This window comes from Talpa europaea (assembly GCF_964194135.1).
Source record: "Talpa europaea genome assembly, chromosome: 2".
Taxonomy (NCBI): Eukaryota; Metazoa; Chordata; class Mammalia; order Eulipotyphla; family Talpidae; genus Talpa; species Talpa europaea.
This window is the reverse complement of record NC_140068.1, coordinates 156,230,971-156,250,902: the sequence shown is the minus strand read 5'-3', so window position 1 is coordinate 156,250,902 and position 19,932 is coordinate 156,230,971. Positions and strand designations below refer to the sequence as shown.

Below are 19,932 nucleotides of genomic sequence, written 5' to 3'. Positions count from 1 at the left end.
CGCCAGCAGCCTCCACATCTGCAGGATTCCCTGGAGCGAAGGCAGGAAGCACGGGGATTCATGCTGGCACGAGACCGCTGAGCTGCCTCCGCCCTGTGGGTGACAAGTGCCGCCTCGCCGCTCCCAGCGTGGCCCAGCTTTTGCTGCCGTTCAGTTTACAGGTGTTTTTGTGCTTTTCCACAGGCGCAAGCACCCCCGTAGCCCTACCCTGCCCCCACCGGCTGGAGGAGCATCTCCCCTCTCCGGGCAATGCCAGGTTGTCCCGAAGGTCAGAGGTGCCCCTGCTCCCCTGGGCTCCCTCGTGGTCAGCCCGGCCTCCCACGCCGCAACTGGAGTCCGGACTCACTGCCCAGATGCAGAGGTGCTGGGTGCTTCCAAGGGGTAGGGTGGTGGGGAGCAGGGCCTGGCAGAGTCCTGGCTCAGCTGGTGAGCCGTTGGGACGAGGGCATGTCCTCAGAGGGCACCTCTGACCTGCAGCCCATCAGTGGGCGCGTGGTGGACGTGCTCCCTTTCCCGAGGTCACCAGGGCACCTGGGAAGCGGATTGGGGTCTGCAGATCCTCGCCACGTGCTGCAGGGGCGGTGCCCCAGCAAGTGGCCCCTGTGGCCAGAGTGACGCCGTGGCCCTGGTGGATATCACCCCTGGTGGAGCACTTCAGAGGTCACAGTGACCACAGCCACCCGGGCAGCTGCGTCATCCATCGGCGTGAAGCTCTGAAGAACAGTGATGCAGCCCGGGGACACACAGATGGAGCGCGCGAGGCCCACCCCACCGTTGGGGCCCAGCCTGCCCCGATGCGCATGGCCCTGGAGGCGCTCGTGTGTGCGCCTGCCAGACACTGAGGAAAGGAGAGGAAAGACAGAGAAACTGGTGGGGGTGGGGGGTGCGCAGTTACCTCTGGACACACTGTGGGTGCTCCCCCGTCCCCCTCAGAGCCCAGGTGGCTGCTCCTCTGCCAGGGTGAACCCGGCCACCACGCTGGGGAGGCTGGTGGAACCCCACTGGAGCCAGCCTGGACCCCAGCTGAGGGCCTGAGGACAAGAGCGGGAGTCCAGGCATCAGCACGTCTCAGTGGCGGGGGCGGGGGGTGGTGTTTACGTTTCCATCAGTCTCAGGCTCCCCAAGAGGGTGACATGTTCAGGCTGGGGAAACCGCTGTTCAGGGCGGGGAGGGCAGGGCGCGTGCACAGGACACTCTAGCCCTGGTCATCCCTTGCTGGTCGTCTTGTCTGCCGTTCTTCTAGGATTGAGCTGAGGCCTCCCCGCGACTGTCTGCTCTTCTGTGCTCCCCCAAGACAGGAAGGGAAGGCACACAGAGGTCAGGCTCCCGTCTGCCGTGCCTCCCGCTCTGGGGAAGTGACCTTTCTGTGGGTCCCTGGCCGAGCTCTCAGGGAGAAGGCCCTGGCTTTGAGCTCGGCAGGCTGCAGGGGCACTGGGTTGGACGGCGAGTGTGCCTCCGGCTCCGGCTCCCTCCTGTGCAGGGTGTGAGGTGACTCTCAGCCGGGTGGATGCAGGTGTGGCCCCACTTACCACGCTCGCTCTGGTCACCGGCGTGGGGTTCGGGACTCTGGCAGCAGCGAGAACGAGTTAGAAGCCGAGACTGGAGATGTGGCTGAGTCACCACCATGGCAAGATCCCGCTCCATGATGGGGCTTCTAGAGATGGATCTGCTCTCGGTGCTTGCTGCGGGTGCCGTGCAGACGCCGGCACGGGCTGGGCCTGTGGCCTGAGCTCGGTGGGGAAAGCAGGGCCGGCTCCGAGAGGACTGGCTGCAGTTCTGTTTGTTCGGAATGTGGATCACTGTGTCTGTTTCAGGGCTTGCGGGTTCACACCTCTGTGTAGGGCCCTGAGAGTCCTCCACGTGGGCCCCGCCCTCCCCAGCTCCCCCTAGCCCCACCCCATCTGGTTGCCTTGGTTTATAGTCACATGTCAAGGGGTTGTTGGTCTTCGTCTTCTCCTTCTGCCTTACGGCATTCAGCATCCTCCCACCAGTTCTCTCCATGTTATCACAAAGGGCAGAGCTCCATCCTTTTCACGGCTGAGTAGTATTCCATGGTGTATAGAGACCACATCTTGATCCCGCCCCTCCGTCCCTGGGCACTTAGACTGTCCACAGCGGCGCTGCTGTGAACAGGGCTGCAGGGAACAACAGGGGCAGGGGGGCAGACACCCCTTTGAATCAGTGCTTTTGCCTCTTCAGGTGGACCCCGGAGTGGGATTGCAGGGTCACAGGGCAGATCTGCTGTTAATGTTTTGAGAAGCCTCCGTATGGCTCCCCACAGGGGCGGACAGTCCACATCCCCCACGGTGGACGAAGCTCCTTTTCCTCCAGACCCCCGCCCACACCTGTTGCTTCGGGCCCTCCTGGTGTGAGCCTTGGTGAGCTGTCCTCCCAGGTGGGAGGTGGCCCGTCCCTGGGGTCTGACCTACATTTCCCTGAGGATGGGCATTTCTTCATGTGCCAGCTGGCCGCCTGCGTGCCGTCTTTGGAGAAACATCTATTTAGTTTTTCTACCCATTTTTTTTTTTTTTTACTTGGGTTGGTGGTTTAGTTTCTGTTGCCTTGCATGAGTTCTGTGTATGTTCTGGATGTCAAGCGTAGGATGTGCAAATATTTTCTCCCATTCAGCAGGGTGTCTTTTGTTTTCCTGATAGTTTCTTTCACTGTACAGAAGCTTCTTAGTTTGATGTCCTCCCTTTTGTTTATATTTGCTTTCTTTCTCTGGCTGTCGGAGGCAAATCCCCAAAGACATTCCTGAGGCCAATGCTGTGGAGTGTTTTGCCTGTTTTCCTTCAGTGTACTTTATATTTTTGGTCTCATGTCCCTGTCTTGAATCCATTTTGAGTTACGTGTTTGTAAGGTGTGAGGTGGTCATACAGTTTTGCATGTGGCTGCCAGTTTTCTAACAAAGTTTGTTGAAGAGACTCTCCTTTCCTCATTGTAGGCTCTTGGCTCCTTTGTTGTAGATTGTCCATGGGATGGGTGTGTGGGTTTATTTCTGGGCTCTCCTATCTGTTCCATTTATCTCGTGTGTGTGTGTGTGTGTGTGTGTGTATGCGTGTATGTGCGTGCATGCTCTGCACACACACGTGTGTCTTGTTCTAGTACCACACTGTTTTGATTACTGTAGCTTTGCACTATAATGGGGGAATATAACTCAACGCTTCCTCTTTTTTGTCAGGATTGTTTTGGCTCTCCTGGCTCCATAAACATTTCAGCAGTGTTTGTTCGGTTTCTCTGCAGAATGCCATTGCAGCCTCGACGGTGGTTGCCTTGACTCTGTATGTTGATTTGGGCAGTATGGCCGTTTTAATAAAGCTGATTCTTCCAATCCAGGAACAGGGAGTATCTTCCCCTTTTTTTGTGTCTTCTGCTGCTTTTAACAATGTCTTACAGTACATTGTATAGGTCCTTCCCCTCTTCTGTTCAGTTTCTTTTTGTTGTAATTGTGAATGGGATTATTTTCTTGACTGTAATTCTCTTTTAGCTTGCTGTTTGCATGTAGAAGCACAACCGACTTTTGCAAATTCGTTTTGTACCATGCCACTTATTTTTTTTAAACCATTTTCCTTTTTTTTCAAATATTATTTTTATATTCCCCATACAATTGCAACCCCCTTATTTGACCCCAATCCCTCCTTTCCCTGCTCCACCCCCCCCTCATAGTGTGTCTCTGGTTCATAGTTGTTTGTTGATTTTGATTTTTTTCTTACAGCTATTCTTTTCCTGGTCCCTTATTTAGGTTTTCTAGATTCCTGCTATGAGTGAGACCATCCGGTATTTTCCTTTTTCTTTCTGACCATGCCACTTAATTTATTTCAATTATTTTTTTAGTGGAGTTTTTAGTGTTTCTGTGTATGTCATGTCATCTGCAAATAGTGTTACTTTTACTTCTTTCCCAATTTGAGCTCTTTTTATGACTCTCTTGCCTGATGGCTCTAGCTGGGACTTCCAGCACTGTGTCGAGTCATGCTGATGAACGTGGACATCCTTGTCTTGTTCTTGATCTTAAAGGAGACGCTTCAGTCTTCCACCACGGAGTACGATGTGGCAGTGGCTTTCTTGTACATGGCCTTTTTTATGTTGGGAAATGCTCCCTCTGTCTCTAGGTTTCTTGAGGGTATTTATCATAAATGGATGTTGACTACTCTCATGCTTTCACTGTGTCTGCTTACATAGCCATGGTTTTCAGATGTGTGAGTTGCATGGATTCATTTTTGGATGTTGAACCATCCCTAATTGCCTGGGGTAAATCCCACGTGGTCATGATATGTGGTCCTTTTGATGTATTGAATTCAGTTTGCTGGGATTTTGTTGAGGATTTTTGCATCTGTGTTTATCAGGAAAATTTGTGATTTTCCCTTTTTGTGATGTCTTTGTCAGGTTTTAGTATCAGAGTGATGCTGGTCTCATAAAGTGTGCCTAGCATCTTTCCCTCTTTCTCTGATTGTTGGAAGAATTTGGTATTAGTTCATCTTTAAAGGTTTGGCAGAACTCACGAGTGAAACCAACTGTCTGGACCCAGGCTTTTGCTTTTGGGGGTGTGACTTTTGATTATTGTTTCAATTTCTTTGCTTGTGATTGATCTGTTTATATTTTCTATTAATTCCTGGTTCAGACAAGGAGAGTCATAGATTTCTAAAAATGTACCCTTTCATCTAGGGCCTTCATGTAGGTGGTAATCTCCTGTGCTCCATGGTGCTTCTAAAATGTAATTTTTTTAAAAAAAAAAATTTATGCGTTTTTTAATTTATGCGTGAAAGAACTGGGTGTAAGCCAGAGGTATGTGTGAGGAGACAGCAGAGGTCTGCCGCGCCATGTGGGCAGCTCCCTGGCTAGGACTGAACTCGTGCTGCAGTGGCTGCGGACAGCTTTATAGTGCTCTGCTCAACCCCTGCACCACCAGGGAGGCCCCTGTTGTAATTTCTTTTGTTTCTGATTCTGTTACTTTTTTCTCCCTTTTTTTTCTTCGTCAATCTAACTTTTGTCTAGTAATTTTTTTCAAAGAACCAGGTTTCGTTTTCATGGCTTCTTTGGAGTGTCTTTTATTTCTATTTCATTTATTTCTGCTCTAAATTTTTATTTCCTTCTATTTGTTTTTGGTTTTGTTTGTTCTTTTTTCAGCATCTTGAGGTGAGAGGCAGGTGAGTGATCTGAGCTCTTCTCGGTGTGGGCCCTATCACTGCACACTTCCCCTCAGTACTGCTTGTGCCGTGTCTTATAGGCGCTGATACCTTGTGAGGCTTGACACTGGTCTTCAAAGACATTCTGTTGTGGGTCAGATGCTACTAAATAGCATCACATGCTGCAGAGAAACCTTCCGTGAAAGGGCCGGTCAGTTGTTGTGGTAAGTCTCATCATTGCCTTGTCTTAAGAAAGGGTCACTATGGCCTCCCCTGGTGGTGCAGCGGTTGAGCACTGGGTTGCGAAGCTGCCCGCTGCGTCTGCAGCACCAGTTCGATCCCTGGCTGCCAGCGAGGGTCCCACATGGCACGCAGACCTCTCCTGTCTCGCCCGCTGCTCCCTTCAGCAGTGTACTGTCAGTCTGCCTGTTTTGTTCCCTGCTCTGGTTCTGGTGAATTCTCTCACCCTCCTGCGCATCTGGCCTGTACCCCGGTTCTTGTATAAATAAATAAATAAATAAATCTTTAAAAAAAAAAAAGAAAAGGAAAGGGTCACAATCCCCGTCCAGCATTGGTTCAGCTGGCAGCACTGAGCACAGATCCTCCTCTGGCAGAAAATCAGAACTTGCTAAACTTTAGCTCAGATGCTTAGCTTTTTTTAGCCATAAAATGTTTCTTTAATTAAGGCACACAGACTGTTACCTTTTTCTTAGCTGCAGTGCTAGTACACACTGGGTAGATTGCCATGCAATAGAGACTGTCCTCATGCACTGCCAGAGCAAACACTTGGTGCGAGCCACTCGGCTGTGGGTCACACAGTGGCCCCAGATTGTCACAGCGGCTTTGGTGGTGATGGAGAGTTGGGGTGCGGCTGGGATTGTTTCAGGGAGCACCTTGTGCAACGGTCTCATCCTGCCGCTGTGGGAGCGGAGGCCCTTGTAGCAAGCCTTTGTCTGACGGGACCTGCCAGTCCATCGATTCTGGGCACTGTGGCTCCAGCAGGTTAGGGTTAGGGTTAGATCCTGTCACCATGCTCACCACCCTCCTTTTTAAGCACATTTATAACTGGGCTATTTCCTTGAAAAAAAATTTTTAAGCATCAGCAGACTAAATCCTTGGCTTAAACTGCTTTGTTCCGCTGTCTTCTCTCAGGATTTACAAAACACAGAGTATTGCAGTAGATCAAAATGAGCAAAGACACAGCAGTCAGCCGTGGGGAAGCTCAGACCCTCCGTCTCTCTGCCTGGAAGGCAGAGCGTGCGGGCAGGGTTCCTTGTGTGTCAGCAGGGATGGCCCCTCGGGCTTGCTGTATCCTCCTGGTGCGTCTCATGCCCTGCTTGAGGGAGTGCAGGGATAGCCGGGAGAGGTTTGGGAACCTTTAATACTGCTCCCCGTGGGATCATGTTGCTGAACTTGCACTTTGATCCTGATTTGAGGGTTTTCTAAGACTTGCCGGCTGTAGCTGGTGCTGTGCTGTGCTGTGCATGGCATGTTGTTGGCACGCACGAGGTGGCGGCCGCCTCTGGAGACCTCCTTCCACGGAGACGGCCCCTGCCGCAGCCAGACGACCAGCCCCCCGGCTCCGGCTGCAGCCCCGTCCTCAGGGACAGCCCTCAGAGCCGCCTGGGCCAGATGCCCGTGGGACACGGGGTGACTCTCCAGGGAAGGGAGGTCCTTTTAACGAGCTGATTGCCCGTTATGAAAACATAAACATCTGAAGTTGGCAAGACGTTCTTTCCCGACTTCAGAGAGGGCTTCTCATGTGCAGCCAGGGCCGGCTACGAGAGCATGAGCAATTAGAGGGAGACGCGTCATTCGTGATGACGTCATGACATAATGACAGGGCGAACTGCGAGAATTGGCTGGAGGAGACGATGAGGGAAGAGGGGACGCAGCTGTGCCGGGTGATGCGTGCACACAGGCACGGACCTAGCAGCCTGCGTGGCTCTGTGCACGCATGCACGTCTGACCCTGTGCCTGCACATCCACGCAGGAGCTGCTGTTAGAGGGTTTCTGGAAGCAGCTGTCCAGGCTTCAGGCAGGCCAGCGCAACCTCGTCTGTGTGGGGCTCCTGCATGTTAGTGGGCCCCTGCACGAGGACATCCAGGCTTCAGGCAGGCCAGCGCAACCTCGTCTGCGTGGGGCTTCTGCATGTCAGTGGACCCCTGCATGAGGACATCCAGGCTTCAAGCAGGCCAGCATAACCTTGTCTGTGTGGGGCTCTCTTGTGTTACTGGGCCCCTGAACAAGGACATCTAGGCTGCAGGCAGGCCAGTGCAACCTCATCTGCATGGGGCTCCTGTGTGTTAGTGGGCCTCTGCATGAGGACACGCTTTGTCTTGGGCGAACCAGTGTGGTTGGTCCCTGTACCTCCTTTCCAGGTTTGTCCTGGAGACACTACTAGGGAAAACGGCGCGTGTGGGCCTCAGCCCGTGGTGTGCAGGGCACTGTGGACCATCCCACTGGGGTGCCCCAGCTCAGGCTGTGCAGGGCGGGGCGTGGTACATGCCTGCTCACTGGGAGGGCCAGCGGTCAGTGTGAGTTTGGCAGAGACAAACTGGCAGAGGGGGACGGGACAGCGGAAAGATGGGTGAGAGAAAGGAAGAGGGTGGGGCTGGGCAGGGATCTGTGGGGTCCCCGCCTGGGGACCCAGATTTAGTTGCGGAAACGCATTTGAGTTGTATTTGATTTTCCAAGTACGATTTTCTTCCGAGCTTGGAGGATGGGCTTTTAATCCTGAATGACACCTGTCCGTCTCCCAGCTGGCGGGGAGGCCTCAGCCTTGCCAGCCAGAGGCAGCAGCGGCGGGGCTTTGCGCGCAGAGTGGCCGCGAGCCTGGCTGTGGCAGGGATGCGCGTCCCCATTGCATACGCACCGGGATACTGACAGCGTCTTTGAGAAAAGACCCGAAGAGCTGGGAAAAAGTGGGGGCCCCTGCCATCCACTTGAGGGCTACACTTAGTGAGTGCTTATTTTAAATAAGTATTTTTATTCTAAGTAAAATGCACTTCTCATGGACGTTTTACACGGCCGAGACAACGTGGAAACGCTCCAGAGTGCGGTTGCTCAGCCAGTCTGTCTCGCCAACTGTCCTCCGCCTCGTCAGGGCGTGTGTCTGTGTGCCAGCCGGCCCTTCACGCAGGTGCTGTCACCTCAGAGCCTCGTGCTCTGTACCACCGAGGGGCACCCTTCGGGCACCTTTTCTGCTCAGCTTTGCGCTTCGAGATTAGCTCTTAGGACCTCTTGAGACGGCAGCCTGCCAGCCCAGGTGCAGGTACCACCACGTTGCCACGAAGCGGGGGCGCCCCACGGCATCACGCGGGTGTTTCTCATGATGGAACCTTAAGGTCTCCTTGCTCAGCACTAGCGCCCAAGTGCGTCATGCAGGCAGGCTCCTCTGTTGCTGGGTGGTGCAGCGCTGGGTGGTGCAGGCTCACTGATGAGGACCCTTCCCTCTGAGGGATAAGTGCAGACCAGGTGGGGGTGCAGGGCTGGAGCTGGGAGCTCAGACTTGTGGCTGGGGAGGCAGCTTCCCTTCGCTTCACATGCCCTGCCCAGCCCCGCTGGAAGTTGCCAGGTCAGAAGCTTCTGCTCTACCTGTGGCACATCTGTGGCCCTGCCTTCCTGAGGGGTGGCAGGTAGACAGCGGGAGGGGGTGTGCTCAACCTAGGCGAGACCCAAGCCCCTTTCTCGGTGGCTGAATTGCTTGCTCTACATCTACCACTTGCCCGGCACCTCTGTCCTGCTGCAGGCCCCAGAGCCCTGCCGCTCACGGCTCCAGTGTGGCCCAGACCTGGTCAGCCGAGGGGCCACTGGACTTGTCAGAACCTCTGTTGCTCCCACACTGGCCCTGGCCCTGGAGCCTGGCGCTGGAAGGTTGGAGGCCCTGTGCTGGGCTTGCATGCCCCACCAGCTGGTCGGGGAGCTCAGGGTGCTCACAGGCCTTGCCAGGGTCATTGAGAGCCTGGACAAGGCTCCCACTCAGACCCCTGAGCATCCTGTAGTGTGGTGTGATGAAGAATGCTGGCTCGGAGGGATGCTCTGTACGTGTGTGCGGGTGGGGCGGGGGCTTGGCAGGTTGGCGGGCACCTCCATCCTCTGCTGCAGGCATCACGTCCCTTCTCACCCTCCCTCCACGCATCTGTCTGTCTGCAGGAGTTGTTTCAGTGTGGCAGCCCTGGATGGTTTGAGCCGTGGGGCACCCCATGTCGCTCCAGCGCGGTTTCCTGAGGGCTCGTTGTTTAGTTGGTGGTTTATTTTTGCATGACTCCTTTCTGCCTGCTTGTGAAGGTTTGGAGCTAGGGTGGTCGCCATAGGTGGAAATCAGCCTCATCCTTCACAGTGGCAGGGTTGATACCTTTCTTAATGTGTCCTTCTTGCCTTGGTGGGGTGCCCTTGCGTCCAGGCAACACCCTCTCCACTCATCTCTTCTCAGCTGTCTTTTTGCCTGAACTATGACTATTGACCACGAATGTGCCCTGCTGAGGCTGGGATGTTGATCCACAGAAACTGCACCCCATATAGATCTAGAAACCCAGGGCAAGTGTCCTTGGGAACCCCCTCTCGTCCACACTCACTTTGTTCTTTCCAAGACCATTTTATCCAGGCAGGTTACCTGTTCTCGATCCGTGATTTGAGATCCCAAAAGAATCTTGTGACGGAGCAGAGGGATGGGGCTGGGGGGGGCCCCACTTGGATCTCTGTATTCCTGGGCTCCCCCCAGCATCCGGAGGCCGATTGGGGACTTCACACTGAGCGAGAGCCACTCTCTGCTCTTCTCAGAAAATCTGGTGAATCGCACAGCAAGGAATGTGGGTGCTGGTACTGCCCAAAGCAGGGAGGTGGCTGAGTCAGGACAGCGGGCCCATGACTGGTCCTCCTGCCCATAGCTACTCAGGACAGCCCCTTCCCGGCCTGGCTTTGCCAAAACCCCGTCTGCAGGGACGTGACAAGGCCATGAGTCATGGGGAGATGCCGCGGGCAGACCCGAGGGGGCTTCACCGCAGCCAGGATGTGGGGGCCTGGACAAAGCTCCCACCCAGACCCACGAGCGTCCTGTAGTGTGGTGTCACCAACCGTCTGTTGTCAGAGCCTGAGGTTTGTTTAGTTTTATCTCATCTCTGCTTTGCTTCTCTATTTCCCATATGTGAGTAAAATCATTTGGTATTTGTCTATTTCTTTGCCCTGCTTCCCCTTAGCCCAGACTGTTTTCTTGCCCTTTGTTAGTTAGAAAATCAGAACCAAACGAAAAGTACAATTGGTGCCGACCTCTGCCCACCCCCCTCCCCACGTGCTGTGTCCCCGCTGGTCCAGGCCAGAGCTCGGGCGTGGAGCCCCCACAGCCCCCAGCACCGACCACCTGCTGTAGGTGCTTGGACACAAGGGATGCACAGGCTACCTGTCCTGGGGCTGTGATGAGGGGCTTTCAGCCTCAGCCTCTTTGTGACCTACCTGTGTTTTCCTGTCCTGGGGGTAGGGGCCAGGTACGGATGCCCCTCCAGGGACAGCGGGGTTGTGGGGGACACCCTTCCGGAGACCTGGGGCCGTGTGTGGATGCCAGCTCCCCATGACGCAGGCCTCCCTGACTGTCCCACTAAGGAGGAGTTGGACGGGACCGTGAGACAGGCGTCCCCATGACCGCACCTTTGGCTGGGACTCGCAGCTCATCTGCTGGGGGTGACGCGATAGGACCGAGAGAGCCAGGTCACTGGGAGCGGAAGTGGGAACTGGCCCTTCAGTGACTTTTAACTTTGAAAACACAGTCGTCTCCCCGAGGCACACAGCTCAGTGGTCATGGCCACAGGTCGGCTGTGGAGAAAGGCAGGATTTAGTGCTGACTCCAGCTGTCACCCACCCAGGGAGAGGAGCTGTGGGCCAGCCCTTCACTGCCCGTTACTCATGGTGGATTTGCCATTTTGTGGATTTTTCATGCCCTTGACCTTGTGCACTCTCGCTGAGGATTTATTTTTTAAATGGAGGTAATGTTAGTTCACAAAGCTATAGAGACCACATTTTCTCACCATGCCCCCCACCAGACGCTCCAGTCACTGTCTGCCCCCAACCCGGAAGACCCGTCCTCCTACTCCCTCTGTCCCCTCTGGTCACCAACAGTCTGTTGTCAGAGCCTAAGGTTTGCTTAGTTTTATCTGATCTTTGCTTTGCTTCTCTATTTCCCACAGGTGAGTAGAATCATTCCGTATTTGTCTCTCTTTCTGCTGTAGCATCAGCCCTTGGAGGGCAGTCTACATGGTTGTAAATGCAGAGGTTCCACCTTTTTGTGGCTGAGTAATATTCCACTGTGTGTGTATGTGCCGTGCCTCCCTCACCCACTGCTGTGCTGCTGGGTGCTCAGGTGTTCCTGACCGTCATAGCGCCACAGTGAGAGTGGGGAATTACATGTCTTTTCAAGTTGGTGTTTTCACGTTCTTTGGGCAAAAACCCAGAAGTAGGATTAGTAGATCATAAGGTGGGTCTAGTTTTTAAATATTTTGAGAAATCTTCAGGGTGTGTTCCAAAGTGGCTGCGCCAATTTACATTCCCCCCAGCAGCAGGCAAGGGCTTCTGCGGACGTTTGGTAGAAACATAGAATGTGTTGGCAGGTCAGGGCGCCAAGGAAGAGCCTGCCTGCAGGAGACCTTCATGGGGCGTGCTGGTCAGAGCTCCCTGTCCAGCGTCAGGGCCCCTGGGGAGCTAGGGAGTGCAGGTCTCAGGTGCCACCGTCCCACACAGAGGGGCCGTCACCCGCAGGTGCCCAGACAGATCCACGCAGAACGGAGCAGGTGTCGCAGTCCAGCCCAGGAAGACATAGTTTCCAGGCCTCGAGGCTGCCCTGTAGACGCCACAAGGGCTGGACAGCAGCCCCGTCACTCGACCAGCAAGACGAGCCGCCTCTTGAGGGAGGTCCAGGAGGGAGTAGGCCGGCTGGGGTAGGGGGCTTCCTGGAACAGTGCTGTCCGGCAGAGACACTGTGATGGCGGGCGCGGTCGGGGTGTGCTCTGCAGTGCAGCTTCCACTAGCCACGTGCAGCCACAGACCGCTGAAACATGGCGGCTGTGGCTGCGGAGCTGAGTCTGAATCTACATATGCAGGAGTTCCACCTGTGGCTGGTGCTTTTGTGCACAATGAACCACAGAGGCTGGTGACTCGCTGGCTCTGTGGAGTGACGGGCAGCTCAGCTGAGGGGGTCGGGACTTGCGTTTTGTGTGTCAGGGCGTCTGGTGAAGACGTGAACCCAGCAGCTAGAGATACTCACTGGGACGGGGTGGGCGGGGGGGAGGTGGGAATGTGGAGACAGCAGCTGAGGTCCTGAAATGAGGATGCAGGGAAGCCTCGAACTGGTGTGGACCTCGACTCTCGCTGCTAGACAGCGGTGACATCAGCTTTGCCCCCCGCCCTGCCCCCAGGACTTCCTGAGACACAGACGAAAACTCCTGTGTGGAGATGCTTGTAACACCCTCAAACAGCGGTCAGGCTTGACGTCTTTGGAGTTGAGAGGAATGTGTCCCAGATGTTATTTTCCAAACGCAGCTGAAATCCTCAGGTCCCAAGGTGCTGCGGGTGAGGCAGGATGGCCAGCAGCAGCTTCTGCAGCCTGGAGGCCCCCTCGCCTTTGCTTCACTGTGAACAAACAAGCCCAGAGGCCAAAGGTCCCGAGGGCAGCTCAGGGCCCAGGGAGGGCAGAGCCGCTGGGCGTGGAAGTGGCGCTGGCCATCTCCAACACAGGGAGATAAAGCAGCAGAACAAATGTCTGCACTGAGATGGGAGGTTTTGTTTTTATTTTCATTCGGCACCTTTTGGAGGCTGGGCTTGGCGAAGACATGGCGGGGAGGAGATGCGGTCCTGCGTGAGGTCACCGCAGCCCACCGCTGGCTTTGCTCGCCTCTTCCCCGCTTGCTCTTCTGATCTACCCGGGCAGTGGAAATAGACGGTGCCTGTATTTCCTCTAGGCAACTTTAAGTGACGTTATTCAGACTTAGTGGGAGGTCTTTGGAAAATACCAGTGTTAAAATATTTTTAACATAATCAAGTGAGAAAAATAGTTATCTGCAGCTAGATGGGTCAGGAGAAGGGAAGCCACAAAGGGCTAACATTGCAATAAAAAAAATCGTGGCGCGGAGATTAGACAAGAAGAATACTCTGACGGTCGTGAGGGCCAATAGCTTTGAATAATCAAGCCACAGTTGACGGACCTCTAGAAAATGCACACTGACTCAAAGAAATAGCCTGGATAGTTTCAAGGAAAATAATGTCTGATTACATTTTACACCCAAAACCATCCAGATAAGTTTGCCCAACTGCAGAGAAAGGAATCATTTTCTTGAAAAGAGAAAAAGGAACAGAACAGTCTCTGCTTAATTCTGGAATGTTCTCCGCCTACTCCTGGACCATCCTCCGCCTAGTTCTGGAATGTTCTCCCTCTAATTCCAAGAGCAAGTTCAGCTTGAAACCAGACAACACGGGATTAGGAGAGACTACCGCCCCGTCTCACCAGGGACACGGCGTGAAATTCCAGCCTGTGAATTGGCAAGGCCGTAAAACACACGACCCTCAGGCCAGGGGTCATGGACACCTTCCTGTCACAGCCTTTGCCCTGACCCCCAGCGGGAGGGGTTTAGGAGGGGGGACGCCTTTGGGGGGTGATAAGGTCTGGGCAGGTTTCAAGGGAGGGGCCCTAGGGGGTTTCGCCTCCTGTAAGAGCGCGAGGAGGACCCTGCTCCCCGAGGTGCCCCGCCAGGCGCCCACCTTGTGCACCTGGTCTGGGACTTCGGCCTCCAGAAGACTGAGAAACACAAGTGTGTTGTCTGGCTGCGGGGCCCTCAGCATTCCGGTCATGGCGGCCCCAACGTGGCGCCAGCAGAGCCAGGGGAGGTGCGGGCATGTGGAGGGAGCCTCGGGCCCACGGGGGCTGGATCGCTGCCGGCGCCGTGGAAACCAGTGCGGAGGTTTCTCACAGCGTTAGAAGCAGAAACGCCACGTGAGCCAGTTAGTCCACACTGGGCACTTTCTGGAAAACACAGAAACACGAATTTGAGGAGGTGTTTGCTCCCATTACCCCACCCCCGACCCCGCTCGCCCGCGCATGCCATTCATGCCGCCGCCTTGCACGCGCAGAGCCTCGCTCTCCAGAGCTGCGTGCGGGCCCCTTCCTGGAGGGGTTGGCTCCCGGCTTGCCCCTCCTCCCCCCTCCTGCTCGTGGGCGGCTGTGCCCTGAACACGCACCCAGCAGCACTCTGGACAGCGGCGTGGGCCTGCTCGCTGATGTTTGGGGCTCGGGACGCGGTGGGCGCGGGAGCCGCAGCCTTGGAGGTGGCAGTGAGCGGGTGGCAGGTCTTGTGCCTAGCTGACCGGCCCTGCCCCTGCCTGTGCAGCCTCTGTTGGGGCTTCCTTGGACCAGGGATTAGGGCTTGGGTTGGAGAGTTAGGGGTTTGGAGTTAAGGGTTGGGGTTATGGACTAGGAATTACCACTTTGGGTTTAGGGATTACGGGTTAAGGGTCAAAGGTTGAGGTGAAGGATTCAGGGTTATGGCTTAGGGATTATGGAGTGAGGGCTGAGGTTAAGACTTAGGGGTTAGGTGCGAGGGTCGGGTTGGGCCCGTGGGCCGGGTCAGCATGGAGGTGTCAGAGTCACGACTTCCCCCAACCCTTTCCCCAGCAAGTCTCCCTGGATGCCCATGGGCGAGTGTTACAGGGCAGCCCCGATATAAAACGGGTGGCCTGGCTGTGGGTCCTCACCCGTGCGCTTAAAAGGGACTTAGCAATACTCCGCTGCAGGCGCACACAGAAGGTTCATAAAAGGCTTATTCACAAGGGACGGGGAAATGAGGAAATGGACAGCTCAGGGAGAAAACAGGGAAATAAAGTCTTTCATGCGTCCCACCCGATCCGCGACCTGGACGCCCAAAGGCACTCCGAGAGCTGGCCGCCAGCCAGGAGCCGTGAAGCCAAAGGGCCCCCCCAAGGCCCACGTGTCTGGTTTTATACCCAACCTGGCTGCTGAACCCCACCCTCAGGCCCCAGCCACCTTCCCTTGGGTGGGGACGGGATTTGTCTTTCCCAGTGTCCTGATGGCTTTGGTCTGGAGTGGGGTGGGGTCCACCAAGCCTGCATGGGATTAGCTCAGGACAGCCTCTCCCCTGACAGAAGGAGTCCCAGACTTATGAACAGGCCTCAGCAGTGACTGCACTGCAGTCCCGGGATGCCCTGGAGGGGGACGGAGCCCCACAGGGTCACCCCAGTGTGTGACTACAGGGCATGCTTTATTTGGGGTGCTGCTCTGCCCCAAAGACTAGCCCCCACGTCTGTCCTTGAGTGGACTTTGTGCTCCCTTCTCTGCTCCGATCATGGTCGTCTCTGAGGTTGTGCTCCTTTTTTTTTTTTAGAAAGTCTCTGGGAACTGCACTGCCTCCCCTTCCAGCCATGGGTGACGTGGTGGACTTGGGTGGCGGGGGGCTTCAGCGGGGGATGCCGTCTCATGGGTGTGTCCCCGCGGCCCCCCCCCCCCCCCCGCGCAGGTGCAAATGAGAAAATCCACTCTCAGTGTGGCTGGCTTTCAGGCTGGGCCTTTATTTTTTACCTATATTCAGGCTCTTAGGCCAAAGCTTAGTCCCTTTTAACCCTCGAAATTGAGAAAGAACTTGAATTCCAAAGACTCGCTGCGTGGTCCCGTGGAAGTCTCAAGGTGCCCGTCAGGCCTCGATGGGGGCCACTCTGCTGCCGTCGCCTGCAGGAGCCGTCGCCACGGCCCTCCCCTCCGGGAGAGAGGGCAGCTGGAGGCAGCAAATGACTTGGCGTTTTTCTCAACTCTCAAGCCCTGGGAAAGCTTAGCCCTGAAGGATTAATTTGCTGCAGAGATTTCCCTGCAGCCAGAGCAGCAGGGCAAAGGCGCCTGGAGTGGGGAGGGGCAGGATCGGGGTGGGACGCAGACTTGGCCGCTGCCAGACTGAGAGGTGGTGGCTACCCCGGTGCCCATCCTCTGCCTCCGGGGGGATGGTCCACGGACAGCCAACCTTGGCTCCATCCCTCTCCAGTTCCTGGAAGGCTGTGGTCTGGCTGTGTGGGTGGTCGGCTGCTGAGCTCCCTCCTCAGGCATGGGTCCCCCACGAGGTGCAGAGGAGACTGGGGTGGCCCCACTGGGAGTTCCCCAGCGGGTGCTCAGCCCTTGGCTCCATCAGCATCAGGGGGATGGTGGGCTTTGGTTCCTGCAACATCGTCTATGCAGCTTTACCCCGAAGCCCTCCACACATGTCCTCTCAGTGCTAGGCCAAAACCGAGGCCCCTCGCAGCTGCAGCCCCTGCTGCAAATGCACTGCTCGACGCCTCCCCCCCCCCACCCCACTACCCCAGGGGCTCAGGCGGCAGCAATGGTTGAACAGACGGGGAGTGGGGTGCAAATTGGCAGGGAGGAAGGGGCTGGGGAGGGTGGGAGCTCATGGTCCAGGGCTGCCAGCTTCCCCTTCATCATCCCGTCCCCTCCCAGGCGCCTCTGAGGCCTGTAGTCCCCTGTGTGCAGGGAACAGCCGAAGCCCGGGCGGTAAATAACTTGCTTTCCCACAACTTTGTCCATCTAAGAATTTGATGATCTTAGTAAAGTGAGAGGCCTGGGGTGAAGTGGAGGGCTCCAGCAGCCCCAACCACCTCCCCCGACCGCCCCCCAACCCGCGGGGCGCCCAGTCCGCTTGGGAGGCCTGGCCTGCCGTGCAGTAACCACAGCTGTCACTCTTTCCTTTGATCTTGTAGTGGAGTCGGACAAGGAGCTCTCCCCTCGCCAGCGCCGCCACAGAGAGTTCAAGTTCAACCTGTCCCACATCCCCGAGGGCCAGGCGGTCACCGCTGCAGAGTTTCGGATCTACAAGGACTGCGTTGTAGGTGGTTTTAAAAACCAAACTTTTCTTATCAGCATTTATCAAGTGCTGCAGGAGCATCCGCACAGGTAGGCGGCCACCGAGCGGGCCCCCCAGCTCCCCCTCAGGGAGGGTTCCCCAGGGTCACGCCGGGAGCCCCTGCTGTTAGCTGAGGACTCCCGAATCGCGGCTTCCCTGGAGCCGGTGACGACGCCTAAAAGCGCCCTCGGCCCCCCGCGACCGAGCGGTCTCCGCTTCCGGTGGCAGGTGTGGGGGTCAATCCGCCTGAGGTCACAGCGGGCGCCCCATAGATGCTCCCTGCGGGGACGGGGCTGGGCGAGCGGGCCGGGGCAGGCGTGGTGCCGTCTGGCTGAGCTCCTGGCTCCTGAAGTGCGGGCAGCTGTTCGCACAAAGAGCCTGCGCCCAGCGTGTCCGCGGACGGCTTGGCAAGGGAGAGAAGCCTTGGTGGGGTTCTGGGAGGCTGGCAGGGCAAGGGAGGAGGGGCCGAGGCGCGGACACGCAGGGAGCGAGTCAGTGGCCTCGGTTTTGCTGGGCACTGAGGGTCAGTGGCGTGGTCAGCGAGCGCCCACCGGGTCCCGGTCTCGGGCGTTGAGGCAACTGGCCATGCGGGGGCGGGAGCGCAGTGTGGGGGGGTGGCAGGGGTTGCCACAAATGTGGATCCCTGCTTTTGCCCTGGGCACCTGCTTGTGTCCCAAGGGTGCCGCAGGCTTGGGAGGAGTTGGTTTCTCCTGAGGGGGTGACCTGTGCGTGGGCGAGCCCGGGGTGCGTGCGTGCTCAGCCAGCCGATGTGCACCGACCCCAAAGGCTGATTCTAGTTCCCAGAGCCCGTGGGGCCCCTCTGCACGTCCAGCCTGTGGAGGGCGCAGAGGAGGATGCAGCCTTTGCCTAGGGTCTGTGCTGGCTCGGACCCCAGTGCCGGAGGGCGGTGGGGGCCTCTGGAGGCGCGAGGGACCCCTGTAGTGCGCCTGGGGTGGGCCAGCATCTGTGGCGTCCAGTTGTCCTGTCACACCTGCCGCTGGCTGGGGCACCGCTCAGGCTCGTCCTCGAGCCCACTGGGGGAAGTGGCAATCGCGGCCACCCCTGCCCCCACCCCCATCCCGGTGCCGCCTTTGCCCCCTGTGCTCCAGACAGCCCGGACCGCGCGGTCCATGCGTGCCTGGCCCCGTGTTCCGGGCAGGGCTCTGCCAGCTGCCCGCTGCTCGTAGCTGCGACTTCGGGGCAGAAGCCCCACGGTGTTTCTGGCTGTGCAGAGGGCAGGGCCTGCTGTCTGTGCAGCGGCTGAGCGGCCAGCTCTCCTGGAAAGTGCTCGCCGTGAGGCTTTTGTCCTTCTGCCTAATTTAGTCATCCCATTGTATTTTCCCGGTAGAAATAAACCACTAGTACTTTTTTGGCTCAGAAACCTGGAAGCCTCGGTTTTCTCTGTTTGGCGGGAGACTTTGTAATGTAAACAGTGGACGCGGGGGCTCTATGATGCGGGACTTTTCCAGGGCTGCTTAGAAGCGAGCGCCAGCAGGTGCGGGGCGGCGCTGAATGGCAGCCAGGATCCGGCCACGCCCCGGGCAGGACGAGCAGCGGGGAGGACAGAGTCCCAGGCCGCCCCCTCCTTGGGAATCCAAGCTGGGGCTTCTCTGCGTCCAGGATGGGGTTTCGGTGACTTTTTGTCCTTGGTGTCCAGGTGAGGGCAAGTCCTGAGGATGGAGAACACTCCAGGCTTCTGAAAGATCCCAGTCCGGCTGGGAGGGGAGGTGTTTTCTTGTCTGTGGGCAGGGAGCCCAGCCCCCCACCCCGCACCCTCCCCAACCATGGGCCCCTGCAAGCCCACTCTCCCCTGCTGCGCCTTCACCAGCGTCCTGCTGGACACGGTTCTCCAGACTCACCACCAAGACTGGGGTTTGTAGTCTGTGACGGAGTAACTTCACCCAACAGACGTCTGGCCTGTCCGGGGAGACAAGCAGACCATGGCCAAAGGCAGTCTGGCGTGGAGTCGTGGCCTGCGGCGGTGGCAGTGGGAGCCGGGCTGCGCTCCTGTGGGAAGGCCCCGGCAGGGCTGGCCCCGGAGGCCCCGTGTGGCAGGACGAGCCACAGACACTGCCCTGGACACAAGGCGGTGTCAAGCCGGGCACGTCTGGAGAGGGGCCTCCGAGAGTAGATGGCACGTGTGATGCAGTCAAGGGGCCGTGATACCAGACTCAGAACCCGAGAATGAGCCCAGGGTGCAGAGCCAGGTCCTGGGGGACAGGCGCAGCCCAGGGCGGGCTGGGGTCAGCCTCCAGCAGAGGCGTTGGGGTGTGCTCATCCCCGGGCTACGCTTGCCCGGCTGCACATACCTGCGTGAGGCAAGTCCTGCTCGCAGCTGGCACTACAGGTCGCTCTGTGTTGGTAAAATGGGCATCGTTTCAACAACAGTGGTGACGCCGGCCACGCTTCCTGTTTGGGAACGGCCTTCTCATCTCTCCTCAGTGGGGTTTGACCATGGCCCACCCGACAAGCAGGCGTGAAAGAGAAGGACGTAGAGCTGTGGAATACCCCTCACGCTGCGCTGCCCACAGAGCCCACCAGCCCTGCGCGAGCCAGCAGGTAGTGGAGAGGCCTCCGAAGAGGCGAAACTGCATTTCCCCAGGTCTTAGCCTCGTGCTGGGCATTTGGGTTGTTTCCAAAGCTTAGCTATTGTAAACAGTGCTGCTGTAAACATAGGGGTGCAGGTGCCCTTTGGAATGGATGTTTCTGTGTCCTTTGGGTAAATACCTAGGAGTGGAATCGCTGGATCCTACGGAAGCTCTATCTTTAGCAGGTTGAGGAATCTCCACACAGCTCTCCATCGTGGTTGGACCAGTTTGCACTCCCACCAGCCGTGCAGGAGAGTTCCTTTTTCTCCACACCCTCGCCAACATTTGTTGTTGCTAGTTTTTTTAATATGTGCCATTCTCACTGGTGTAAGATGGTATCTC

General features: G+C 56.9%; 1 protein-coding gene across 1 annotated transcript in view; it reads left to right on the top strand.

The window, feature by feature from the left end:
* BMP6 (bone morphogenetic protein 6) overlaps positions 1-19,932 on the top strand; it is a gene marked incomplete at its 5' end in the record, with an annotated part of 67,223 nt that overhangs the window by 34,774 nt on the left and 12,517 nt on the right. Inside the window, one exon of the mRNA XM_084227762.1 lies at positions 16,860-17,052. Coding sequence (XP_084083888.1) covers positions 16,860-17,052 — 193 coding nt within the window. The remainder of the gene's footprint in view (positions 1-16,859; positions 17,053-19,932) is intronic.